The 26,762-nt window shown below is 58.3% G+C and overlaps 2 protein-coding genes across 5 annotated transcripts in view; both read right to left on the bottom strand.

Moving 5' to 3' along the window:
- Positions 1-11,734, bottom strand: part of RCCD1 (RCC1 domain containing 1) — a 31,362-nt gene extending 19,628 nt beyond the window's left edge. The window contains exons 1-9 of one of the 3 annotated variants that reach the window (XM_080651672.1): positions 11,474-11,719; positions 9,986-10,241; positions 9,257-9,653; positions 9,065-9,186; positions 6,961-7,059; positions 6,068-6,238; positions 5,545-5,574; positions 4,380-4,532; positions 3,964-4,199 (exon numbers count right to left, since the gene is read on the bottom strand). In XM_080651672.1, coding sequence (XP_080507798.1) covers positions 4,381-4,532; positions 5,545-5,574; positions 6,068-6,238; positions 6,961-7,059; positions 9,065-9,186; positions 9,257-9,653; positions 9,986-10,160 — 1,146 coding nt within the window. In that variant the 5' untranslated portion in view covers positions 10,161-10,241; positions 11,474-11,719 and the 3' untranslated portion in view covers positions 3,964-4,199; position 4,380. Of the gene's footprint in view, positions 1-3,963; positions 4,533-5,544; positions 5,575-6,067; positions 6,239-6,960; positions 7,060-9,064; positions 9,187-9,256; positions 9,654-9,985; positions 10,242-11,473 lie in introns of those variants that run through there. The other 2 variants (XM_080651671.1, XM_080651673.1) reach the window with 2 other exon arrangements.
- Positions 11,735-11,916: 182 nt separating this feature from the next.
- Positions 11,917-26,634, bottom strand: UNC45A (unc-45 myosin chaperone A). Of its 2 annotated transcripts, none has more exons than XM_080651834.1 (20): positions 26,532-26,634; positions 26,180-26,341; positions 25,953-25,989; positions 25,501-25,805; positions 23,317-23,409; positions 22,598-22,765; positions 21,710-21,878; positions 21,052-21,222; positions 19,472-19,643; positions 18,379-18,679; positions 17,511-17,605; positions 17,128-17,269; positions 15,926-16,066; positions 15,602-15,729; positions 15,393-15,459; positions 14,602-14,715; positions 14,264-14,379; positions 13,066-13,183; positions 12,808-12,963; positions 11,917-12,684 (listed from the first exon to the last, which is right to left on the bottom strand). In XM_080651834.1, exons 5-20 carry the CDS (start codon positions 23,398-23,400, stop codon positions 12,427-12,429), a joined length of 2,400 nt encoding a protein of 799 aa, XP_080507960.1. In that variant the 5' UTR covers positions 23,401-23,409; positions 25,501-25,805; positions 25,953-25,989; positions 26,180-26,341; positions 26,532-26,634; the 3' UTR covers positions 11,917-12,426. The 2 variants fall into 2 exon arrangements, with proteins under 2 accessions (XP_080507960.1, XP_080507959.1); XM_080651833.1 differs by having other exon boundaries at positions 25,501-25,676; positions 26,532-26,633.
- Between the last annotated feature and the right edge of the window lie 128 nt (positions 26,635-26,762).

Genomic DNA, 26,762 nt, shown 5'->3' on the forward strand with positions numbered 1-26,762 from the left:
AGGATACAAGGTCAACACACAAAAAATCAATTGTATTTCTATATGTTAGTAATGAATGATCCAAAATGAAATTAAGAAAACAATTCCATTTACAATGGTGTCCGAAAGAATAAACACTTAGGAACAAATTTAACCAAGGAGATAATAAAAGACTTGTACACTGAAAACTACAAATAATTGCTGAAAGAAATTAAAAACCTAAATAAATAGCCCTGACCGGTTTGGCTCAGTGGATAGAGCGTCAGCCTGCGGACTGAAAGGTCCCAGGATCAATTCCGGTCAAGGGCATGTACCTTGGTTGCAGGCACATCCCCGGTAGGAGGTGTGCAGGAGGCAGCTGATCGATGTTTCTAACTTTCTATCCCTCTCTCTTCCTCTCTGTAAAAAAATCAATAAAAAAAATATTTAAAAAAATAAATACCTAAATAAATAGACATTGTCACAGATTGGAAGACTTAATTAAGATGGTAATACTCCCCAAACTGACCTATAGATTCAATACCATCTCTATCCCCATCCCTCTGGCTTTCTTTTTCTTTCTTTTTTTTTTTTTTCAGAAATGTAAAAGCAGGTCATCAAGTTGATATGGAATTGCAAGGGATCCCAACAGCCAAAACAATCCTGGGAAAGCAGAACAAAGTTGGAGGATTCACACTTTCTGAAAACTTACTACAAAGCTAGAGTAATCAAAGCGGGGGGCAATGGCCTAAGAACAGACACACAGAGGAAAAGAATAAAAGGAGGAGCCCAGGAATAAACCCACTCCTTTTTCTTCTGGTTACTCCTCACCAAGGATATTTTTAAGCCTTTTATTCTTTTTATAAATTTCATTTTTATTGATTTTAGAGAGAGAGGAAGGGAGAGGGAGAGAGAGAAATAGAAGCATCAATGAGAGAGAATCTTCAACATCTATCTGCACGCCCTCCACTGGGGATGGACCCCACACCTGGGCATGTGCCCTGACCAGGAATCAAACCAGTGACCTCTTGGTGTATGGGTCAATGCTCAACCACTGAGCCACCCCAGCTGGGCTGAGGATATTTTTCCACTGAGCTTTAGAGAGAGTGGAAGGGGGAGGGAGGGAGGGAGAGTGAAACATCGATGTGAGAGAGACACACTGACTGTGTCCCACACTCAGCCCTCCGGATTGGGGATGGAACCTGCAACCCAGGTATGTGCCCTTGACTGGAATCGAACCCGAGCCTCTGGCGCATGGGCCGATGCCCTAAGCACTGAGCCGAACCAGCGAGGGCTGCCCTGGTGATGACTGTGCAAGGCCATCCAATGGGAAAGGACAGGCTCTCCAACAAACGGTGCTGGGCAACTGGCGGTCCAATAGCAACAGAGAGCACGGACACTATTCTCAAAGCTTATCCCACAATGCACTGGGGCGCTCTCCCTCCCGGAGCACACCTGCGCCTTCCCTTCCCCCGACGCCCCACAGTGCATCCCCTAAACTCGAGGGTTCCCTCGAGACTCAAAGCCAGGGGAGCAATGGGCAGCGGCACCGTCCCCACGGCCCCCTTTCCTCTGGCTTCTCAGTGAGCCACGGCGCCTGCCCGCTCTCCTGCTGCTTCTGCGATGCGAGGCCCGTCCTTCTGTCACGGTCCAGCTTTAATAAACGTCTCCGTCGCCGAAACCGGTTTGGCTCAGTGGATAGAGCGTTGGCCTGCGGACTGAAGGGTCCCGGGTTCGATTCCGGTCAAGGGCATGTACCTTGGTTGCGAGCACATCCCCAGTGGGAGGTGTGCAGGAGGCAGCTGATCCATGTTTCTCTCTTATCGATGTTTCTAGCTCTCTATCCCTCTCCCTTCCTCTCTGTAAAATATCAATAAAATATATTTTAAAAAAAATAAATGAACGACCTCATACAATAAACAAGGAATCACAGAAGCGTCTCAACACTGGACTTGGCAGTGGTTCTAGGCTACGACACCAAAGCACAGACACCAAGAGGAGAAGTACACAAACCGGACTTCATGGAAATTAAAATTTTTTACATCAAGTGACCCTATCAACAGTAAGATGCCAACCCACAAAGCGGGGGAAAATATGTTTAAATCACATATCTGATGAGGGTTCCGTAGCCAGACAGTACGTACACAGCTCCTAAAACTCAACAACCAACCAGCCCGATTCAACAAGGGGCAAAGGACTGAGTGACATTTCCCCAAAGAAGACACACAAATGGCCAGTGCACACGTGCACACAGGTGGTGCTCAACATCACTGAGCAACAGGGGAAGGCAAACCCAGACTATGAGACACCACGTCCCACTGTGAGGATGGCCATTATAGCAAACAAACAAAAAATACCCAGGAAATAAATGCTGATGAGGTATAGGAAAATTTGAACCCTTGTGCACTGTTGGAGGGAATGTAAAATGGTACAGCCACCATGTAAAATAGTAAGTAGGCTTGTCAAATAATTAAAAATGAAATTACCAGCCTGGCCGGCGTGGCTCAGTGGTTGAGTGTTCAAGCTGTGAACCAGGAGGTCACAGATCAATTCCCTGTCAGGGCACCTGCCCAGGTTGTGGGCTCGATCCCCAGTGTGGGGTGTATAGGAGCAGCAGATCCATGATTCTCTCTCATCATTGATGTTTGTCTCTCTCTCCCTCTCCCTCTCCCTTCCTCTCTGAAATCAATAAAAATATATATTTAAAACAAATTACCACATGGCCCAGCAATTCCACTTCTGGTACACAGCCAAAGGAATTGAAAACAGGGTCTTAAAGAGCTATCTGTACACTCACGTCCACAGCAGCATTTTTCACATGGAAACAACCCAAGTGTCCACTGACTATGAGCCGATGAGCAAAATGTGGTCTCTACATACAATGGAATACTACACGGGCCTAAAAAAGGAGGAAATTCTGACACATGGCACAACATGCCTTAACCTTGAGGGCGTGATGCTAAATCACAAAAAGTTAAGTACCGTAAGATTCCTTTCACATCGTAAGATTCCTTTCACATCGGGTACTTGAGTAGTCAAGTCATAAAGACAAAGTACAATGGTGACTGCCAGGGGGAGGGGGAGGGGGGAGGGGGAGCTATTGCTTAATAGGTAGAGCATCTCCGATTTACCAGCTGAGAGATATGGGATGGTGGTGCTGGTGTTCATACAACAGTGCAAATGCATTTAACACCCCTGAACTGTGCACTTAAAAATGGGAAGTGGTGCCCTAGCCGGTTTAGCTCAGTGGATAGAGCATCGGCCTGCAGACTAAAGGGTCCCAGGTTTGATTCTGGCCAAGGGCACATGTCCGGGTTGCAGGCTCAATCCCCAGTAGGGGGCGTGCAAGGGGAAGCTGATCAATGATTCTCTCATCATTGATGTTTACATATCTCCCTCTCTCTTCCTCTCTGAAATCAATAAAAATATATATTTAAAAAATGGGAAGTGGTAAGTTCTTTTTTTAAGTATGTTTTTATTGATTTCAGAAAGGGAGAGAGATGAGAGAAATATGTATCGGCTGCCTCCTGCACGCCCCCTACTGGGGAATCGAGCCTGCAACCCAGGCAAGTGCCCTGACCAGGAATCAAACCATGACCTCCCCGTTCATGGGTTGAGGCTCAACCACTGAGGCACGCCAGCAGGTAAGTGGTAAATGTTTTATGAGCAGTTTAGCTCAATTAAAAATAGGTTGAAATGACCATCAACCGAAGAAGATATAACTGAGGTACACTCCTCAATGGAAGGCCAGGTGTTCCTGAATAAAAATATGAGACACAGGAGAACATACACAGAAATGAATGCATTTACCTCAAGTCCAAGAACAAACACACTACTGTGTTGTAGAGGGCGCACACAGGGTGGCACAATTCTCAATAAAGCAGACACCCGGCACAGAGATGACCCCAGTGGGTCCAATCCTGGTGCTGCCGCAAAATCACCGGGGGGGGGGGGGGGGGGGGGCGGGGGGAGAGCGCGAGGTTCTGATTTCACGTTTGTTTTTTAATATATTTTTATTGCTTTCACAGTGGAAGGGAGAGACAGAATCATCAACGATGAGAGAGAATCGTTGATCGGCTGCCTCCTGCATACCCACACCATGTGCCCCAACCGGAATCGAACCATGACCTCCCGGTTCATAGTCGACACTTAACCACTGAGCCACGCCGGCTGGACTGATTTCAGGGCCTTTGATGCTGGCCCTGGGCACCCGTTTCCAAAGCTCTCTAGGTGTTTCCAACCTGAGGACCACGTTGAGAAATGCTGGTCAAAGGGGAAGCCGCGGAAAGGCCGAGAAGGGTGGGGCAGAGGCGGGGCCCCGGGGCCTCCGTGGCGTTCCTTGCCCTGGGTGGGGGCCTCACAGGTGTGGGCTTTATAACTCTACTGTGCTGTGCACTCATTTCATGCCCTTGTCTACGTACATCAGCTCTTCTCCTGCTCCACTGCGTACACGTAGGTGTTCCAGGGCCCACAGCTCACCGCCGTTACTCGGAGCTGCTTCTCCACAAAGTATTCCACCCGGCGGGGGCGGTCCCAGCTGGTCGTGTCCTGGTGGCCGAGCTGTCCGTACTTACCTACCGGGAAACGAGACCCTTGGCCATCCCCTCCGTGGGCCTTCCTCGGGGCTGCTCCCCGCCAAGCAGGAAACCAGCCCGGGGTGGGCCTAAGCCAGCACCTGCGGCGTCTGCTGTGAGTTCAGGAGGCCAGCCTCCGGCCAGCTGCCTCTCAGGTCCCCGGGGGCTCCGAGCCCAGTGCCAGACCACAAGGTGTTTCACAAACGCTGGCTAACTATTCCCCTAAGACAAACAGTTCTCCAGAAAGGCAGATGGGGCCCTGGCCGGTGTGGCTCAGTGGGTAGGGCATCGGCCTGCAGACTGAAGTGTCCCGGGTTTGATTCCAGTCAAGGGCATGTACCTTGGTTGTGGGCTCCTCCCCGGCCCGGGCCCTGGTCAGGGCTTGTGCAGGAGGCAACCAATCGATATGTTTCTTTCACATCGATGATTCTCTCTGTCTTTCCCTCTCTCCCACTCTCTCTAAAAATCAATGGAAAAATGTCTATATCCTATATAATAAAAACCTAATATGCAAATTGACCAAATGGTGGAACTGGTCGCTATGATGTGCACTGACCACCAGGGGGCAGACGCTCAATGCAGGAGCTGCCCCCTGGTGGTCAGTGTGCTCCCACAGAGGGAGCACCGCTCAGCCAGAAGCCAGGCTCATGGCTGGCAAGAGCAGCAGCCATGGCGGGAGCCTCTCCTGCCTCCGCAGAAGGAGGGCGGTAAGGAGTGAGGGGTCCTGGACTGCAAGAGGGCACAGGCCATGCTGGGCAACCCCCACAAAGCACCAATTTCATGCACCGGGCCTTATTATTTATTATATAAATAAACAAACAAGAAACATTTAGGAAGAAAAAAAAAAGAAAGGCCGATGGGAAGTAGTCAGCGTCTGAGCCTAGTGCCTAGCCCTGTTCTGGAGACAGCTCCTCCGTGGGGCCCTACCCCGTGCCAGGGGCTCGGCCCTGCCCTCCACTCCCGGCCTCCCCTCCCCTCGGTTTAAGCATCACAGCGGCAGAGCCTGACTTACCCCAGCCCCAGGTGTAGAGCTCCCCGGTCCCTGCAAACGAAGGGACAGTGGGGCGGTCACGGTGCTGCCTGACTCGGCGGCCGTCCAGCAGCCTGAGCCACACAATGTCCATCGAGGGAGGGACAGAGCACCACTGGGCACGGGCTGGGCTCTTTCTAACCAGCCAACCCCCCTCGGCTGGTCAAGGACCCGCCCCAAGAACGGTCGCCTTCCCCACGCCCGCCAACTGCACCTCACAGCTACTGAGCTCAGGCGTCTCCGCAGCTGGACTGGGCGGGCGCTGCTGTCAGGTGACCGGAGGCCGGGAAGGTCTGCGCCTGCGCAGAGGCCGCCAGCACCAGCCTCCAGAGAGACCCACGGGGCGTCAGGGAGGTCGGGGCTCTCCGTGCTGAGGCAGCTACTCTGCACGTCCGGACGCGCACGAGGGTGGTGTTTTAGGGGACACCCCGCCTGCAGCCACCAGCTAGAGAGCGGGCGGACTGACATCTGCTCCAACTTGAACCGGCCCACCAGGCGCACTCACTGGTCACCACGGCGGTGTGCCGGGACCCGCAGCTGGCCGTGACTGCGTCGGAACCCAGGGGCAGATCCAGTAAGGCCGGGAAGGGCTGCACGGCGATGAAGGGGGCGGCGGCTGCATCCTCAGGCCCCGCTGGTCCCTTCACCCCAGAACCGTCTTCCTTCAGTGCAGTGGCTTCAGAGAAGGGAGAGCGAGGACGGTCGTGACGGCTGACACTGAGTCTAATGCAGCAGCTTGAGAAGCTGGTGCCCCGGCCCTCGCCCCCAGGAAGTGCGGCAGTGCACGGGGTGTGGGCATCGGCCTCGCTGCACTCCCTCCTGTAAGGGACTGGGTGCCCTGTGTCCTGGGTCCCGAGGATGTCACGTGTCCCTTTGAGCACTGTAAGCTCTCAGGCCAGCCTGTGGCCAGGAGTCAGGAACAACAGAAACGTGTGGGAGTCAAGATTGAGACTTCCCCTGGCCAGGTAGCTCAGTTGGTTAGAGCATCATCCCCAAACGCCAAGGTTAGCGGGTTTGATCCCTGGCCAGGGCACATACAAGAATCAACCAATGGGGAAAAAAAAGAAGCAGCAACCAATGGCCCAGCTAGTGTGACTCATGACTGAGCGTCAACCTATGAACCGGAGGTCACGGTTGGATTCCCAATCAGGGCACATGCCCAGGTTGTGGGCTTGATCCCCAGTAGGGGGCATGTGGGAGGCAGCTGATCAATGATTCTCTCATTGATGTTTCTATCTCTCCCTCTCCCTTCCTCTAAATTCAATAAAAACTTATTTTTAAAAAAGAATCAATCAATAAATGCATAAATAAATGGAACAAAACAATGTTTCTCCCCCCTTCCTCTCTCTCTAAAATCAATCAATCAATTAATTTTTTAAAAAAATAGCTGAGACTCACCTTTCCCTGCATCTGTCTCTCTGTCCTCCGCCAGGCCCCTGGCGGGCAGGGCCAGCTGCCCCGATTCGTTCCAGCCCCAGATATAGATGTCGCCTGTCTCTGAGAGAGAAAGGGGGCCCATTAGACAGGCTGTGAATCCCCTCCGCCTCCCAAGCCCCTTGCATCTCTCCAAACCCCCTTCCACCCCACTAGCTCTCTGGGCTCAACTGAGGCCAACCCTGCCCGAGTCAGCAGCCCAGGAGGGTGCCTCCTCAGGACCAGCAGCGTCTGTCTTTTTTTTATTTGAAATATTTTTTTTATTAATTTGCAGAAACAGCCATGATGAGAATCATGGATCGGCTGCCTCCTGCACACCCCCTACTGGGGATCGAGCCCGAAACCTGGGCACGTGCACTTGACCAGAATCAAACCTGGGACCCTTCAGTCCTCAGGCCAACACTCTATCCACTGAGCCAAAACCGGCTAGGGCAACAGCATCTGTCTTAACAGGGTCCCTTCCCCTAAAGTGCCTTCAGGTCACACTTTTCTTTCTTCTTCTTTTTTTTTTTTGTTTTTTGTTAATTCTCACCTCCATTGGTTTTTATTTTTATTATTATTACTAGTGGCCCGGTGCACAAAATTCGTGCACATTAAAAGGGAATTAATTAGAGGAAATAATTTAATATTGCTATTTGCCCTTTCTCTATAATAGAAGTGTCAGAGATGAAAGAAAATTAGTAAAATGTATATGAAAACCTTCCTTCTGTCAGAGTCTGGGGCACACCACGGGACCCAGAGTCAAGTCCCTGCCCACCTACATGCGCCTCAAAATCACATGAGATCCAGACCCAGCTGGCCCCCGCCCCCATTGGGCTAGATCCAGACCTGGCCAGTCCCACCCTTGTCAAGCTCCACTGGGCAGGGGACATAGCCTCAGGTCCCCTGGCCCAGCGCTAGGACGGGGGGGTGGGGGGGGGAGGGAGGGGCATGGCCTGAGGTCTCCCAGCCCAGACTGGGGTAGAGGGCGTGCCTTGAGGTCCCCGTCAAGCCCCGCCCGGGGGTGGTCTGAGGTTCCCCAGCCTAGTGCTGGGGTGGGGGGCTCGGCCTGAGTTCTCCCGACCCAGCACTGGGGGTGCACCTTGAGGTCCTCTGTCAAGCCCTGCTGGGTGGGGAGCACGGCCTGAGGTCCCCTGTCAAGCCCTGCTGGGCAGGGGGTGCGGTCTGAGAACCCCCAGCCTGGTGCCAGGGTGGGGTTGCGGCCTGAAGTCCCCTGTCAAGTCCCACTTGGTATTGGGGGGGGGAGCAGCCTGAGGTCCCCTAGCCCAGCACCAGGACAGGAAGCGCACCTAGAGGTCCCCCGTCAAGCCCCGCCAGGCGGGGGGCATGGCCTGAGGTCCCCCAGCCTGATGCCGGGGGCATGGTCTGAGGTCCCCTGTCAAGCCCCACAGGGGTGGGGGAGGGCGTAGCCTCAGGTCCCTGCTGATTGTTTGTTAAGGCTCCTTATGGGAACTTGGCTTCAGCTGTGGGTGCAGCCATCTTTGTGAGGGAGTGATGGTTAACTAGCATATCCCCTCTTTATTAGATAGGATTGTTGTTGTTGTTGTTAGTCTTCATCCAAGGATATTTTTCCATTGAATTCTTTTTTAATTGCTGTACTCTTTTTTTTTTTAATTGATTTTTTACAGAGAGGAAGGGAGAGGGACAGAGAGCTAGAAACATGGATGAGAATCATTAATCGGCTGCCTCCTGCACAACCCACACTGGGGATGGAGTTCGAGCCCACAACCCAGGTAGGTATGTGCCCTGACAGGGAAATCGAATCATGACCTCCTGGTTCACAGGTCGACACTCAACCACTGAGCCACACCAGCCAGGCATCCTGAGGGGGCATTTTAGAAAGACAGCCCTAGCTAGAGGCGGATGGACAGGGTGCTGACACCCCTAACAGAAGCCGAAAGTGTGAGCGGATGGCGGTGGTGGCAGAGGAGCTCAATTTGAGAGGCACTGGGGTCATGAATGACCCAGCTGACTGATGTGGGATGAGCTTGCAAGGAGGACTGGGTAGGCCCCTCAAAAACCTGGGAGAGGAGGAAGGCTTGGGGTCTCCAACACCTCAGTCACTCACCACTCACACACAGGGAGTGCCAGCCTCCGGCGGCCACCTCGGCCATGCGCAGGCCCTGCAGCGCCTCCAGCAGCCTGGGCGCCAGCTCCGCCTCCAGGGTCCCGTGGCCCAGCTGCCCGTGCCTGCGCGAGGGAACCCCCGTCAGCGCCGGTCACACCTCAGGGTCTCCTGCCCCGTTCCGCAGTCACTCACCTGCCCCCGCCCCAGGAGTACACCTGGCCCGCCTCGTCCAGCAGCAGCGCGTGCTCTGCGCCCAGCTCCAGCCGACGCGCCCGCAGCTCCGGGGCCAGGGGCCGGTAGAGGGGCGGCCGCGGGCTCAGGTAGGCGCGAGCGCAGGGCAGCAGGGGCAGCGGCCCGGCCCGGGTTCCAAAGCCCACTCCGTCTTCCCGCCCGGCCTCCGGCACCACGGTCTGGGCCCAGAGGGGCTCCCCGCGCAGCGCCGAGTCGGGCGCCCAGGCCTGCAGCTCGGCCCCGGGCCAGGGTCCCCGCCCGTCGCGCAGCACCACGAGCAGCGTCTCCGAGGCCCACGCATCCCGGCAGCCTTCAGCCGCGCCGCCCGCCGAGCCCGACAGCAGCACCCGGCCCGCACCTGCGGGAGGGGCGGGCTGAGCAGGAGGCGGGGACACGTGGCAGGGCGGGGCCTGGAGGGAGGGGGCGGGGCCTGGATGGGGAGCGGGGGAGCAGGAGGCGGGGACATGTGGCTGGGGCGGGGCCTGGAGGGAGGGGGCGGTGCCGGGAGGGGAGCGGGTTAAACCGGAAGCGGAGACACGTGGCCGGAGCGTGGCCGAGACGGGAGCTGGTGAGCAGGAGGCGGGGACACATAGCGGTTGCGGGGCCTGAAGTGGGAGGGAGTGGGCGGGGTCGGAGTTGGAGTGAGCGGGACCAGGAGTGGGCAGGCCGGGAAAGGGAGGGGGCGCTCACGGCTCACGATCGCGGTGTAGCTCCAGGCGGCGCTCACGCCGCAGATGTCGGTGCCCGCGTCCGGCACACGCAGCGGCTCGGGGCTGAGCACCTGGCGCCCGCGGCCCGAGCCCAGCGCCTGCCCGAAGCCGCAGAAACCGAAGCCGAACCAGGACCCGGGGCGCTCCTCGGCCATGCCCTAGGGCGCCCTCTGCTGGCCGCCACCCGGTTGGGCAGGCGACGGGACTGGAACCTCGCTGGCGGCCCTTCGCTGGACCTGTAACAGGGGGAGAGCACCACCCTCCTGAGGACCACAGAGCTGGACGGCATCCATTCCACACGTTCGCGGAGCGGAGCCTTGGCTCAGGTCCCACCAGGTTCAGGAGGATTCTGAGCTGCGTAGGACGGGGCCATGTCCCTGTCCCCCCTTTTGGCTCAAGCAAACTCAGCATCCGTGGGCCCACGGGATTTAAGCGCCCTCTTCCTCAGGCCTTGGACGAGGATCTGGGCCCCTTTGGCTCCAAAATTCCCAGTGTCCGGCACATTGTCTCATGTCATGCTGGGAACTAGAATTGTCCCCATTTGACAGTCAGAGAAAGTAACTCTTACCCAGTCACGCAGCCTAGGACCGAGAGGGGCAGAGGGCTAACTCCAGTGCCGCCCCCGACTCCCCGCACAGTGCTCTTCCCACCAGTGGAAGCTGTAGAGCCACAGGGAGACAGCCCCTCCCCCCCGCACCCTCACCCCCGGGTTGACATGTTTGCTTCTGCAGCTAGCAGGGCCTTGTGTCCTCAGCTATCCTTGAGCTCTCTAGGTTCAATTCAGTTTCTTCGTTTTGACAAAGGCGGAGGTGGGGGATGGGCTGTTTGTACCCATTTTGTGGAACAGATGCAAATAAAGGGTTCAAGGGCTGGCACTACCATCATAAGCACAAGGTTCTAGCTTATTACTTCGAGTAGATGAAAATTACTGGGTGTTTGTGGGTTTTCAGAGACCTCTATAAGCACATTTTCAACTGGACCCCATCTAGTCTTTTATTCATTCCACACGCATTTATTGATCCTTTTACTCTGGCCGGAGAGGGACGGCTGTCTGTCCCAAGGAGCCCACACATCAGTGGGGAGACAGGCATCTAGGGTTTAAACAGCACCCCGCTTTCTCAGTGCAGCGTGATCAGAACTTTGGGGTTAGATCCTGGGTCTCCCCTGAGACCAAAGCTCCTTGACTCGGACCTGGGTCCCTAACCCCTTCCATGTCCATCCTGGCGCAAGGGATGACTCTGATCTTGACCCTGTGCCCTCTATCCCCTCAGGCAGCCCCTTCCGAGGGGCAGAATCCAGGGTGGGAGGCGGGGCGCAGGCGGCACCCAGGAAGGAGTCACCTGCCCAGGGCCTGCTGACAGCGCAGGGGACAGCTTGGAAGGCCCGCGCCAGGCGAGGCGCCCATTGGCTGCCGCAGGGCTGTGGCGTCAGCGCCGGGGCGGGCGACCGCAAGCAGGGCGGTGCTCACCTCGGTGCCTGCGGTCCCGCTGCGGCCGGTCCAGTCCAGGTCCCGCGGAGCCAGTGCGGCCCAAGCTGCTAAGTGGACGAACCTCCGGTGGGCGTGGGTCCGAGGCAGAGGGGTCCCGGCCCCCCGCGGAGCAGACTAGAAGCCCTTAGGGGACCCTCCTAAGGATCGGAGATGAAAGGGTGGCGAGCAGCGGCCCGCGGGAGGGAGCACCCCGCCACCCAGTCTCCCACACGCTTGCTTGACTGTTGCCCGACCGGAAGCAGCTGTAGTAGGCGGGCGCCTCCGCCGCCATACCTCCCATTGGCTCCGGCACCTGTCATCTATCCCGATGAGCCAATGAGCTTCGACTAGGCTTAGCCCGCCGGCCCAGGTGCGGGAGAAACAGCCCGGGGACACTCCCACCACAGTGCGTGGTCACCGAGTAAAGGGCAGCATCCGGGACTCCCGTAAACCTATTCCTTTATTGGTTAGATTCTAGGCTTAACCCCTGAGCCTCCAACAGGATTAAGCAGCGACCCACTGGCCCAGGGGTGGGGAATCCATGGGGTTCCCTCGCAGAGGTGGCTCCCGCGGGCACTGGGCCCACCAGCTCCTGCTCCAGAGAAGGACTCGCAGCCAGTCTCCCTCCAGGCCACGGACGGGGCACACGCTTGAGTTCCACACGCTTTTATTAGTGGTCGGGCAGTCCTGCTAGCGGGCTCAGTGATGCTCACTGCCTGTGAGGATGTGTCCCTGGATTCGGGAACCCTGGCTGAGTGAGTGCGCCCCTGTCCCAGTGTCTGCAGTGGTAGGAAAAGCCCTCTGCGTGAGGCTGGAGGTAGTGCTGGCGGAGCAGGGCTGTGGAGCGTGGCCCGACTCAGGGCAGAGGACTTCAAAGGGCAGCAGGGGAGGAGGCCACGGCTGCACGTGCTGGTCCCCTGGGCTGCGATGCGCAGTGGTGCCCAGACAGCCCCTCACTCTCCATCCTGGTTGGGCTTGATGAGCCCGTATTCCACCGCTTTCCCCAGGCAAGCCAAGGCCGCCCTTGAGACGGGGCCCTCGGTGCCCTTTGCCAGCACCGACAGGATCTCCAGCACCTCGCTCTCCATCAGGGTGCCGGCCGTCTCCCGCGAGGCCTCCACCATGTTCAGCACCACCACGGCGCCCCGGTGCTGCAGCTCCTGGTTGGGGCTCAGGAGCAGGGCCTGCAGGATCTCCAGCCAGTGTGTGGTCTGCAGGGAACAGTCGCGTGAGCACCGAGCCACAGGCTGAGCCCTGGCAGGGGGCACACCCACCCACCAATGCCAAGCTGGGCCCGTGCCCGCCTCCACTCCCCCCAGAGGAGAGGCACTGACCACTTGGGGGATGCGGCTGCACAGAGAGGGCCGCATGGAGGTGAGCATGGCCAGGCCCCCGGCGGCCGCCCGCCTCAGCAGCTCATCGTCCTCCCCGCTGTACAGCACCAGCAGCTTCAGGCGGTCATTGCCCTCGGCTTCAAAGAGGTCCTGTACCTGTGGCCAGAAGAGGGAGTGACCTGGTCAGCTGCGGCCAAGCCCACCCAGGCACAGGCACGTCTGCACCCCTGCCACGTGACAGCCTGGGTCACGCCTCACCTCCTTGCTCATGGCCAAGTTGCACATGCACTCCGTGGCCGCACGGCGGATCAGCTCGTGGTCCTCAAACATGTAGCCCTCAATCATGGGCACAGCCTTCTCCTTCAGGATCTTCTGCCTGCGGAGCCAAGGGTGGGCGGGTTGGCGCCATCAAAGCCTCCACCACCGTGTCCCCATACCATCCGGCCCTGCGCCGAGAGCTTCCCTGGGCCATATCCAAGGGCCCTCCTGCACCAGGTGTGAACTGCAGTGGTTTCCAACCTGCTAACCAGGCCTGGGAGCTTACGTGGGACCATGGGAATGGCTCTGGACTAGGAGTTCGGGGACAAGGGTGGTGGTGATGACGATGCTGACACTGCCATTGAGCCCTAGCCCTGACCTGGCACTCAGGCTGTCTGACCTCATCCTCCCCACGCCCCCTGCTGGAGGTGCAGGTGTGACTGGCATGACTACTTTGCAGAAGAGAAAACCAAGGCTGTGGAGTGAGCCATGCATGAGTAATAACAGCTAATACGTATCAACTGGGCACATCGCTGGGAGCCAACTGGGCACCTTCGTATTAAGAGCTTTTAGATGTACTTTCTCATTTAAGTCTTTTCACCATGATTCGACGAGGCAGGTACTATAACCATCCCATTTCACAGAGGGGAAACTGAGGCATGGAGAGATTAAGTAACTTGCTTGAGGTTACACGCCAGTAACCAGAGAAACCAGGATTCGAACCCAGGCAGTCTGACTCTGGAGCCTGCAGTTATGGCCAAGAGCCTTTTTTTTCTTCTTTTCATTAATCCTCACCCAAAGATACCTTTCCATTGATTTTTTTGTTTTTTTAGAGAGAGTGGAAAGGAGAGGGAGAGACACAGAGAGAGAAACATCGATGTAAGAGAGACACACCGATTGTTTGCCTCCCACACATGCCCTGACTGGGGCCAGGGGACAAGCCTGCAACTGAAGTATGTGCCCTTGATCAGAATCAAACCCGGGACCCTCCGGTCTGCAGGCTGACACTCCAGCCACTGAGCCCAACCGGCCAGGGCATGGCCGAGAACCCTGTCCTCATGGAACTCTCCCCTCAGCTGTATGGTAGAGGGCTCTCAAATCCAAGGACCAGAGACTGCTTTCCAAACTGTGAAGTGCTTCCCTGGGGATAACCCAGGCCCTGAAACCCCGCCCAGGCCCGCATCCCGAGAAGCCTTACCGGAGCCTCTCACTGATCCCCGCCAGGTTCGTGAGAGCCATGAGCGCCTCGAAGTTCTGCAGGCCTGAGCAGTTGAGGTGCAGGAGGGACACAAGGGGCCGGACCACCTCATAGACCTGCGATGCGCACCCCACTGTCAGGGCTGCACGGCCCAGCCCCACCAGCCCACTGACCCTGCAGCCGGCAGTCCACCCAGCAGCAGGCTGCCCTCCCCATCCCGGGGCTCGGCAAAGCGGCCACTTCCTGTGGGTCCTAAGAAGGAGCCACCGCCGGGTCAGAGGCCTTCAGGGCCCAGCGAGGGGTGGAGGGGAGGCCAGGCTGGGCAGGAGGGCACGCACCCGCTCTCCGGGAAAGGTCATCTCTGGGTTGGAGGTGATGGTGAGCTTGGCGAGAGCCTGGGCTGCCTTTGTCTGCCCCACGTCAGTGCCCTCCAGGGCCAGCGGGAGCAGAGCCTATAGGGACAAGCCGTTCAGGGATCATGACGTGCCCGGACGTGAGGCCCAAGCTCTCAGGCCCCGATGCCCTGACTGTGCGCCCTCACTGTTCTCCCCGCCCCCCGCGCACCCGCCAAGGCTTGCAGATCACGGGGCTCAGACCCTTGTCGCCTCTCTGAGGTCTCCCATTAGGCCACCCAAACACTTCCTGAAATACCATTTAAGGGCTAGACATGGGCGGTGCTGGGCAGGGGGCTAAGGAGGTCAACGACACAGGGAGAGGCTGACTCAGCACCTTAACAGGAGGCCCAGCCCCTTCAGCATCACCCACTCAGCAGCAGGACGTTCCTCCCCGCCATTTATAATGTTTTTTGTTTTTTGTTTTTTGTTTTTTTAAATTTCAGAGAGTAATGGAGAGGGAGAGAGAGAGAGAAACATCAATGATGAGAGAATCACTGATGGGCTGCCTCCTGCACACCCCCTACTGGGGACCAAGCCCACAACCTGGGCATGTGCCCTTGACCGGAATCGAACCTGGGACCCATCAATCTGCAGGCCGATGCTCTATCCACTGAGCCAAGCTGGCCAGGGCCAGTTATAATGCTTTTTGCTCCACATCTAACACTAACTGCTGGTGCAGCAGCCACCAAGTCAGGTTTCACAGCACAGACCCGGAGGGAGTGTGGACAGCTCACCTTGCCCCCTCCCTGAGCCACCACCGTGCCACGGTCCTCCGCCTCTTCCACCAAAGCCAGGAAGACCCTGCGGGGAGAAGGCAGCGGTGGTGGGCGGGCAGACATCCCACTTGTGGGCTCAGTGAAGGGAGGCGGCCGAGCAGCGTGGCCCCCCCCCCCCCCAGAGGCCACGGCACCAGGACCTGCTCCCTTGGATGGCGCAGGCTCACCTGGACAGCAACTCCCGGCAGGAATTGGTCATCACGGGGCTCTCGGTCTTCACCATGCACGTCATGGCGGACACCACGCCCGCAGCCAGCAGCTTCTTCACCCGGGCCCGCACAAAACTCGGCTTGTCCTGGGGAAGGAGGCGGCTTAGCAAGGGGCTCCGGCTCATTAGACAGAGTGGGGACCCCCCTCACAGCACAGATGGATGAACATGAAAACAAAAGGGAAGAAACCCCCTTAAATGAAAGGCTTGTCTGCTGTGGATGCCCCGGATCAACAGGTCCCAGTGAAGCTCCTTCCCCCAAGCTCCTTCCGTGGCGCCTCACCTTGGGGTGCTGCTCGGGCACGTGCTGCTTGGCGTACTTGGCCAGCTCCACCATCTTGGGGTCGGGCTCCTCGTAGTCGTAGCTGTTGGTGCAGTTCACCAGCGCGGAGGCCACCGCAAAGAGCACTGACCGCTCCTCCGACTGCCGGGAGCAGGGGGGCAGAGCAGCGCTGACACCAATGCTGCCCGCGCCCAGGACCCCAGCGCAGCCCTGGGCTAGACCGCTTGGGCACCAGCGTGAAGCTGGGAACATGCCCAGGCCCCAGCCTGGCTCCAGACTTTGGGAGCTCAAGCACGTGACCCCCAACTCCTCTGGAGAGTTCATCATTTCTAACACTGTGGGGCGGCCAGTATGCCCATGCCACACAGTGGGACCACTCCAGATGTCACACAGTGTGACCACTCCAAACACCACACAGTGTGACCACTCCGGATGCCACACAGTGTGATCACTCCAAACGCCACACAGTGGAACCACTCTGGACGCCACACAGCGGGACCACTCCGGATGCCACACAGTGTGATCACTCCAGACGCCACACAGTGGGACCACTCTGGATGCCACACAGTGGGACCACTACAGACGCCACACAGTGGGACCACTCCGGATGCCACACAGTGGGACCACTCCGGACGCCACACAGTGGGACCACTCCAGACACCACACAGTGGGACCACTCTGGACACCACACAGTGGGACCACTCCGGATGCCACACAGTGGGACCACTCTAGACGCCACACAGTGTGATCACTCCAAACGCCACACAGTGGGACCACTCCGGATGCCACACAGTGTGATCACTCCGAACGCCACACAGTGGGACCACTCTGGACACCACACAGTGGGACCACTCCGGATGCCACACAGTGGGACCACTCTAGACGCCACACAGTGTGATCACTCCAAACGCCACACAGTGGGACCACTCCGGATGCCACACAGTGGGATCACTCCGGATGCCACACAGTGGGATCACTCCGGATGCCACACAGTGGGACCACTCCAGACACCACAGTGGGACCACTCCAGACACCACACAGTGGGACCACTCCAGACGCCACACAGTGGGACCACTCCAGACACCACACAGTGGGACCACTCCGGCTGCCAGCCCTCTTTCCCTGGGGCCACGAGCGCCATTGGCCAAGGTCTGCCGAGGAAGCCTGCTGGGCTCCCGGGTGACTACAGAACCAGGAGTTACCTGGCTGAGCTGGAACAGAGCCTTCAGGGCCGCCTTGTCCTCCACGAACTCCTCCTTCACGTCAGCATCAAAGGTGAGGTAGGCCAGGCCCTCCACTGCCCAGCGCCGAGTGCCCGCGTCAATCTGGTCATTACACAGCCATCTGGGGACAGGCGAGGCAGGGACAGCGTCAGGCGGGGTGGTGTGAAAGGGGCTCACAGGATCGGGAGGGAGGGGAACGCCAGGGGCTTGGGCATCTGCTCAAAACAGGAAGTAGCTCACAGGGCAGAACCAGGAGGGTCGCCTGGGGGAGAGCAGGGTGGGAAGGAGACCCCACCACCTCCCAGAGCCCCTCCTGAGGGCAAGCCGAGAGGTGGGGGCCACAGCAACGCCAAGTGACTTACTTTCGACACTGCTTAGCCAGTTTGAGGGTGGAGCCCTCAGCAAACTGCTTCATGCTGAAGTCAGTCCCTCCGGCCGAGCCGAGCTTACAGAGTCCCTGGAGGGAGAGGCAAAAACCAGTTGGCCTCTGGGGGACGGAGGCAGAGCTGGGCTGCTGCACCCCGGGTGTGGGCCATCCCTGGCACCTGCCAGGCTCTCAGAGGCCATGCACCCCCGCCAGGCTACCACCTGGAGCATCTGGCAGCAAGAGGTGAGACTGGTGTGGCCACATGACACAGCAGCTGGTTAGAGATGGACACATCGGCCGCTGTGCTGTTCTGGGCCCCACCCCTGGGCGGTACGGGTGTTTTTCATATCATACACCCCCAAAAAGGAAAAAAGCTTTTTTACAGGTGGAGCTAAGATGTGTAGGGGGAAGACAGGTGCCTCAGCCAAGGTCCAGATCCTTATGGGGTGAAGAGACCAAGGGTCCTAGGGCGGCTTCCCCGGGTGCAGGGCTGCAGGCTCCTGGCGGCCAGACGGCCTCCAACCACCAGCTCCCGGGACCGCCTGCAGGCCCAGCCTTTCCGCACAGCCCTTCTCACCAGCCTGGCCCAGCGTGTCCTCCAAACTCCTCATCACCCCCTCCTGGAGCTGCGCCCACCGCCTCCACGGGGCAGCCTGTGCCTCGTCAGGGGCCCTCTCTGACCAGGGCTCCTCTCTCTGACGGGACCCTGAGCCCTCTGGGAGGAGGCAGGACCCATGCCTCTGGCCTGGACAAGCCCTGCAGATCCCCTGCTGCCTCCTAGCGGGAGCTGGGGCTACACCCTGAGACGCCAGCGGGGGGACCCTGCCCCGCGGCCCTGTGCTGGCCCGGGCCGCCCATCTCACCACCAGCGCCCGGATGCGGATGCTGTCCTTCTCGCTGCGCTTGTACAGGTCCTTCAGCAGCGAGACGCCGTTGGCCGTGATGAAGGAGGCCCGCTTGGCCTTGCCGGCCGCGTGGATCAGGGCCTCCACGGCCACCAGCTGCTCCTCCTCCCGCTCAGAGGCGCACAGAGCGATCACGCTCTCCATGACGCCACTCAGCTCCAGGGCCCGGTTGCCGGCGTCGCAGGGGCCCTGCAGGAGGCAGGACACCGTCTGGATGGCCCGCAGCTTTCCGGCCAGCCCGTGGTCCTCAAACCAGCTCCTGAGGGCACAGGGGCAGCCGTCACACCAGGCCCGGCATAGGGGACCCTCCGTCCCTTCCACCGGCCAGGCATATGCACACATGGCAGGAACGGCCAGGGAAGCTGCCAAGGCCATTGCCCGGACGGCAGGGCAATCATCGAGCCCTCCCCAAGGACATACCACCTTTTACCCACACCACCCTGCTTCTCTCCTGTACTTAGTGACATCTGAAACTGTCCTTGTTTCATCATCTGTGTGAGTCTTCTCAGCTGTAAGCTCCTTAAGAGCAGGACAGCCCTAACCGTTCGGCTCAGTGGATAGAGTCGGCCTGAGGACTGAAAGGTCCCAGGTTTGATCCCGGCTAAGGGCACATGCCCGGGTTGCGGGCTCGATCCCCGTGAGGGGCGTGCAGGAGGCAGCCGATCCATGAATCTCTCTCATCAGTGATGTTTCTATCTCTCTCTCCCTCTCCCTTCCTCTCTGAAATCAATACAAATATATTTTTCTTAAAAATTAAAAAAAAAAAAAAAAAAAAGAGCAGGACTGGCAGGTGGCACTGCTGTGGTCGAAGAGACACAGGAAGTGCTCAGTGAACGCTGAGTCTGGGCTGGAGGTGGCATCACAGAGAAACGAGAACTGAGAAAGAAGGTCCCTGTGGAAGGAGGCATGGGCCTGGGACACGTGGCCCCTGCGCGTCCCCCCCAGGCCACTGCCCAAGTCGAAAGCCTGTCATTGCCACCCCTCCCCGCACCCAGGGGCCAGAACCCCGGCTGGGACCCGGCAGCGGCAGCGGAGACGGCGCCTCGCTCGCCTGATGTAGTTCTCGCACAGGCGGTGGAAGTTCTCTCTCTCGGCGTCACACTTCAGGTCGTCGAAGAGCTTGCTGAGGAGGATGGAGGCGCTCATGCGGCTGTTGGCGGTCACGGCGAGCTCCCCGGGAGGCTCCTGCACAGAGCCCCCCACCGCCAGGATCTTCTTCAAACCTGAGAAGACACCCTGTTTACAAGCAGAACAGCAATTCCAGCCCCGACAGGCCCAGGGCAGAGGTTTCTGGGAAACGCACGGGACGGCAGGACCTCACTGGACAGGCTGCGGGCGCGGGCAGCGTGTGCGGGGCAGGCTGTCTGGCTGGCTGACCTGCTGCCGCGGAGGCAGCTGTGCGGGCAGGACAGGGCCTCAGCAGTGAGGACTGGGGCTCTGAGGTTCCTCATGTGTAAACCTGAAGGGAAGCCCTAGCCCAGGGGTGGGCAAACTTTTTGACTCGAGGGCCACAATGGGTTCTTAAACTGGACCGGAGGGCATGGATGGAGTGTTTGTGTGAACTAATATAAATTCAAAGTAAAGGAGCGGAGGGGAGAGCAAGAGAACCCTCCGCTCTTTCGGCTCCGCGGGCCGGATAGAACAGCCGAACGGGCCGGATCCGGCCCGCGGGCCGTAGTTTGCCCACGGCTGCCCTAGCCGGTTTGGCTCAGTGGACAGAGCATCAGCCTTCAGACTGAAGGGTCCCAGGTTCGATTCCGGTCAAGGGCATGGACCTCAGTTGCAGGTTCCACTCTGGCCCTGCTGGTTGGGGCCAGGGCAAGAGGCAACCAATTAATGTGTCTCTCTCATATCAATGTTTCTCTCTCTCTGTCTCTCCCCCTCCCTTCCAATTTCTCTCTAAAAAAAAACAAACAAAAAAAATCAATGGGAAAATATCCTCAGGTTAAGGATTAACAAAAATAATAAAAAATATATTAAAAAAGTAAAAACTGAAGGGGAAAATAGCAATCACAGCCCTAGCTGGTTTGGCTCAGTGGATAGAGCGTCGGCCTGCAAACTGAAGGGTCCTGGGTTCAATTCCAGGACAGGGCACATGCCTGGGTTGCAGGCTCCATCCCCATTGGGGGCGTGCAGGAGGCAGCCGATCAATGATTCTCTCTCATCATTGATGCTTCTATCTCTCGCTCCCTCTCCCTTCCTCCCTGAAATCAAGGAGAATAGCAATCACCCCTCACAGGCTTACTGAGGTAACAAAAGGGGAGCCCCCGATAGGTGTGCTCAGGCAGGCCCTGTTGCCAAGCTTTCCTTACGTATCCTTTAGGGACAAAGACCAGTGTGAGCTCACATGTTACACTTTAAGATTTTCCCTGAGTGCAGAAGCAATACTCGCTTCCTGAACAAGCTTCAGACACAGAGAGTGGATCCAGCCTCCCGGGAACCTGCTGGCGGGCCTGCCCAGTGTGCGTGCGTGGGCACAGTCTCAGCTGGAGGGTCTGCCTCCGGGTGCCGGAGGGCCGGGCACAGGCCCCAGGGTGCACTCAGGGCAGACCCGTGGCTGGCGCAGCCCCTCCAAGCGAGAGGCCACACGTGTGCTCAGTCCCTGGCCCTTTCTAAAGCAGCACCGCCTACCTTGGTCGATGACCCAGAGGCTGAGGCTGTTGTCGGGGTCCTTGAGAGACTTGCGGGGCACCACTTTAATCAGGAGGCTCAGGGCGTGGTCCCGGCCTTGGGCCGAGACGCCCGCCTCGGTCAGCAGCTCCAGCAGGTTGCTGATGAGGACCTTCAGCTCCCGGGCGGGGTCTGGCAGCAAGAAGACCTTAGGTTACACGGTGGCCCAGCCCTGTTTGACCTTTGAACTTCCCCAAGAGGCCAGAGGTGAAGAGAAAGGGGGCCCAGCCAGCATGGCTCAGTGGTTGAGCATCGACCTATGAACCAAGAGGTCACGGTTCAATTCCTGGTCAGGGCACATGCCCGGGTTGTGGGCTCGATCCCCAGTGTGGGGCGTGCAGGAGGCAGCTGATCCATGATGCTCTCTCATCATTGATGTTTCTCTCTTTCCCTCTCCCTTCCTCTCTGAAATCAATAAAAATATCTTTAAAAAAATAAAAAAAAGAGGGAGGGGACCTGCGTCCTGATCCCTGGCCTGGGCTCCAGCTTCCCCTCAAGCCCCTGGCTGCTTAGGACCTGGAGTGAAACAGTCACCAGGCCATTTTCCCAGAAGGCCTGGCGGCTCAGCCCCGCCCCACCCATGACAAACCCAGGCGGCCACAGCCCTGCCTCCACTCACCCACGATGATGGCGCCCTCTTTGCCTCGGAAGCCCTTCTTGACGCCTTCCTTGAGGGCATCAAACATCACCTGCAGCAGGTGGCAGGCGGCCAGCGACACGGCCTGGTTTTCCACCCCCAGGACGGAGACCACCCGCCGCGTCCCCAGCACGCTCAGCGTGGCCACTGTCTGGGGGAGAGAGGACAGAGCCTCTGGTTGGGGAAAGGCAGCCGGAGAGCGAGAGCCCTAATCGCGGGTCCCAAGTGTGGCCGGAGGTTCAGTTTGGCCTAAACCACCTTCACGGGACATGTCACAGTTCCACCCCCGATCCAGGAACTGTGGGCTCCTCCAGAAGCAACCACGGTCGAGACCCTGTCCCCGGGGGCCGGCCTTCCCGCCCGGCCTGGGCAGGATGTTCCTCCTGACGCGTCTGCGCTGAGAGTCAGTTGAGTGACAGGCCCCTCATATCTGGTCTGTCTCGGGGGTAGAGACACCGTGGTGACATCGCTGACCACCTCCCGCGTGAGGAGCCCCCTGGGAAATGCCAGACGGTGCTCAGGAAAGGAGGGGTGCCCTGTGTCTAAGACAAGCCTGCTTGCACCACACAGACAGCGAGTGAGTCAGCGACCAGGCATCTCCGTGAGCAGCTGCAGGAACGACCGGCCACGCTCCGAAGCGCCCCCAAAGCAAGCACCCCGGTGTCGGTGGGTGGTTTTGCCCTTTCCCGGCTCCAGGCGGCCCAAATCACGTTGGCCTTTTTGGAGCCGTGTTATATTCTCCTCTCCTGCTACAGGTCTCCTTGTACTCTGCCTCAGGCTGTCTTTGGAGTACGAGGAGGGGTGGAAGGCAGGACGGACGGATGGAGGGACGCACGGACTGACGGCGGCTGTAAGCAGACCCCCGCCTACCCGTGACTGGTGCTCAGAACAGATGCCGACCAGCGTGCGCAGGGCCGCCAGCATCAGGTCGGTCTCGCCCGTGTCCAGCAGGCGCTGCAGGAGCTGCACCCCGTTGCTCCGGAAGATCTTCTCGGCCCCGGCCTCCTCCCGGGCCAGCACCACCAGGTTCTGGGACGCCTGCGTGAAAGGGAGCATGTGGGAACCCCACACCACACACAGGGCCGGGCAGGAGGGGCCCGCGCTCCGGCCAGCTGTGACCTGGCTATACGTTTAACCTCGCCGAACTCAGTACACTTCTTTGGTTTGTTTTTTTTGTTTTTTTTAATTTTTTAAGTATATTTTTATTGATTTCAGAGAGGAAGGGAGAGAGAATCATTGATTGACTGCCTGAGGAGAATCACTGATCGGCTGCCTCCTGCACGCCCCTCACTGGGGATGGAGCCCACAACCCGGGCATGTGTCCTGACCGGGAATCAAACCGTGACCTCCCGGTTCATAAGTCGATGCTCAATCACTGAGCCACGCCGACCGGGCCCCTTCTTTGTAAGCAGGGGGAGAGCCTGCTCTCAGGGCTGGTAGGTAGAGTACGGGGGTCCTGAGTCCCTGGCAAAGACTGAAGGGCAGGGACGGGGGCTCTCAGGGGCTCCCGGGTGAACCCCAGCACACAGGGCACTGCGGCCGGGCAGCCCCACCGGAAGTCCAGCTCTCACTCGGTCCAGGCCCCTCACCTTCTGCTTCTTCTCGGTGCCTTTCTCCTGGGGGTCCAACAGGATCTGAAACATCTGCTCCACCTTGGCATCCGTGGAGGACATGTACCGCACCTGCAACAAAGCATGGGGCCAATCGCCGCTTCGGGCCAGACACACACACAGCCCCTTTGTTCCATCCGGCCCCTCCCGGGCCTGGCTCCTGTCTCTGGGAGGCCCAGCGAGGGTGTCTGGGTGAGGGCTAGCACCCAGCTCCCGTGGGCAGGAAGGGACTCGCCTGGCAGCTTCTCCCGAACTTCCCGCGGCTATTTTCCTCCCTGAGCGACTTCCCGCTTGGGCAGCAGGGGCGGCCCCATGCAGAGGGCAGTGCCACTCAGAGGGAGGCATCCTCTCAGACAAAGCCTACCCCTCCCGGCGGCACCATCTATGCTGGGGCAGCGCTTACACTTCCTGCAAGGGAGCCAGCAGGTGGTGAGGTTGTTGCCCACACGCCCCTTGGGTAGAGGGTCCTCCTTTGGAGTTTTTGAAAATCATCTGAATAATCAAGATCACCCCAGGCCTCCCCCTCCCCACGGTCCTGGGTCCCTGCCCCTCTCGCACCCACGGCAAACATGACTCATCAGTCACAGCCCAGGCTCCTGCCCGGCCCAGGAGCTCCCTAATCCTTCTCAACACAGGGCTCTAGGCAGACCCTGGGAACCAAACAGCTGGCACTAAAAGGAACACAGTTTGGCCCGGCCGGGGTGGCTCAGTGGGTGAGCATCGACCTATGAACCAGGAGGTCACGGTTCGATTCCCGGTCGGGGCACAGGCCTGGGTTGCAGGCTCGATCCCCAGTGTGGGGCGTGCAGGAGGCAGCCAATCAATGATTCTCTCTCATCATTGATATTTCTATCTCTCCCTCTCCCTTCCTCTCTGAAATCAATCAAAATATACTAAAAGAAAAAAAAAAGGAACACAGTTCGCTTTCCCTGGTCTGAACCTTTCAATAAGGTATTAGCCATCGCATTATTTGCTTCTACTGTTCCAGCATTTTAACACCAAACGATCTGGTTAATTCAAGCTTGGGTAAAGTTCATGATGGTCTTCAGATTCTCTTCTCCTAAATTATGTAAGCGCCTATGCCACACAAATAATGCCTCTTTATTTTAAAAAATGAGCAGATGAAGCCATGTCTCCTTAGAAAAGCCCCCTCATCCCATTCCTTTCCCCAGAGGTCGCACTGGTAACATTTTGATGTGTATTTTTAAAGTTATTTTTCTCCCTACTTACATACCCAAGTGTACGTGCAGAAAAAATATGGGATGTTCTTAGGTGTGTAAGTAGGGAAAACATCTTAATAGAGATGACATCAGACTGTGTTATTGTATGTTTTTCTTTTTTCCATTTAAGCGTCAGCCTTCCACGTCTATGCATGTGGATCCACCTACTCTCTACTCTCGGTAACTGCAATGTAGGACCTCACCCAGTGTAGCCAGCCATTCCCCTACTGCTGGGCATTTAGGTAAGTTCCGGGTTTTCATTGAGACCGACAAGGCTGCAATAAACACACACGCCAAGACTTTAGGTGCGACAGGTAAACACACTGCTCGTTTGCTATTTTAAGAGAGATGCTGAAGCGCTCTCCCAGGGAGCGGCACCAGCGTATACCCGCCCAGCAGCCATGACAGCCTCACGCCCCTAACCTCATCACTTCAGTGTCTCCCTCCCTCCTTCTAGCCAAGTGTACACACTTCATTTATTTATTTTAATCCTCACCCGAGGATATTTCTTCATGGATTTTTAGAGAGAGTGGAAGAGAGGGGGAAAGACAGAACTATTGATGTGAGAGAGACACATCGATTGGTTGCCTCCTGCAGGCGCCCCCAACCAGGGTCTGGGCTGGGGAGGAGCCTGCGATCAAGGTACGTGCCCTTGACCAGAATCGGACCCAGGACCCTTTGGTCCGCAGGCCGACGCTCTAGCCACTGAGCCAAACCGGCTAGGGCAAGTGTACAAACTTTAAATAGTGCCAGACGGACCGACGAGAAGCCAGCACCTTGCTGGTATTTTAGTTTGCATTTCCCTCCCCGCTGCCGAGGCTGAGCATCGTTCGGTAAGCTCGCGTGCCATCCTCTCTGCGGATTCCGCCTTCGACCCACACCCCTTCACCAGGGTCCCTCCGCCACCAGTCAATGCCACGTGTTCTCCACGTCACTCACATACCTTCTCCTGAATCTGGCCCCCGATGCTGCGCAGGGCCTCCTGGAACACCTTGTTCTTGGGCTCCAGGCTCACACATCTCTGCAGGTCCAGGACAGCCTGGTCCAGGCGGCCCAGCTTCTCCAGGGCTTGGCTCCGCCGGTAAAGGGCCTTGACATCCCCACCGTCCTTGTCGATGGCTGAGCACAAACGGGAGCTCAGTCAGCACCCGGGAGGCCACCGTCTCCAGGCAGGAGCAGTAGGGCCAGAGGAAGGTGGGGGGACGCATGTGGGGCTCAGCACTCCAGCCTCAGAAAAGGTGAGGGTAGCTGCAGAAAAGGAAAGGCCCGAGGAAGTGGGAAAGAAGGCAGGTGTGTTTCAGGGGGCAAAGAGGAGAAGGTGATCACGCAGTGGTCCCAGGTCCTTGCCCACCACCGAAGCCCCACGGCTCCCTCCACACAGGGCACGTTCTCTACCTTTGGAGGCCTCGGCTTCTGCTTTGCTGTAATCTTCCTGTGTAAGAAAAACAAGAGGCTGGCTGTGTTCTCCAGAATCACCCGGCCCCCTACGACCCGAAGGCCCCAAAAGACATCCCACAGGTGTGGGTGGCCGGAGAAGGTGAATGTCCAGCCAGGGCCCACGCAGCGGCGAGATATACAAAGCGGACCCGGCAGGCCCGGGGAAGAGCAGAGGGCTCCCTCACCAGCTTAAGGTGGCAGGCGGCCCGGTTCCGGTGCAGAATGGCCTGGTCCTGGGGCGTCGCACCCAGATCCAGAGCCTGGGTGTAGGCCGTCAGGGCGCCCTCGTAGTCCCCGCATTTGAACAGCTCGTTACCCTCTTTCCGCAGCTGCTCCACGGAGCTGGCCTGCAGAGGGGAGCGGTGCAAACGTCAGCGTGGGCTTGGGGGTCGGGGACCAGCCCCCCATGGAGGGCCAAGACAGGGGAGAGGGGGCGGCCGGGAGTGGTCAGAGCAGGTGCGAAGTGGTACAGGCGCGGGGGATGGGCACACCCCCCCGGGGCGGTGGCCGGGGTTGGGGGGTCCCAGGACCACTCACAGTCATCGCGGAGGACTTCCCGGGCGCGCGCCGTCGCGGTCTCTGGGGCGGGCGGAGTCCAGGCTCCGGAATCCGCTGCGGGATGCCCCGCCCTTCTGACGTCAGAGGCGACGGCCGAGACGGGACCGAGGCGTGCGCGCGCCGGGAGGGGCGGGGCGCTCGGCCGGCTCCGCATGCGCAGAGACGGGGGCGCGCCTAGTCTGTTCCCACCGAGACCTGCAGGGGGCGCGC

The sequence above is a fragment of the Plecotus auritus genome (genome assembly GCF_963455305.1).
Source record: "Plecotus auritus genome assembly, chromosome: 15".
Lineage (NCBI taxonomy): Eukaryota > Metazoa > Chordata > Mammalia > Chiroptera > Vespertilionidae > Plecotus > Plecotus auritus.

What these genes read in the sequence shown, in the direction of transcription:
- UNC45A (XM_080651833.1), bottom strand. An exon ending in CCGCCTGCCACCTTAAGCTG is followed by an intron (nt 25,990 to 26,179) that starts GTGAGGGAGCCC and finishes TTTCTTACACAG; the next exon opens with GAAGATTACAGCAAAGCAGA. An exon ending in GGGGCCAGATTCAGGAGAAG is followed by an intron (nt 23,410 to 25,500) that starts GTATGTGAGTGA and finishes GCTTTGTTGCAG; the next exon opens with GTGCGGTACATGTCCTCCAC.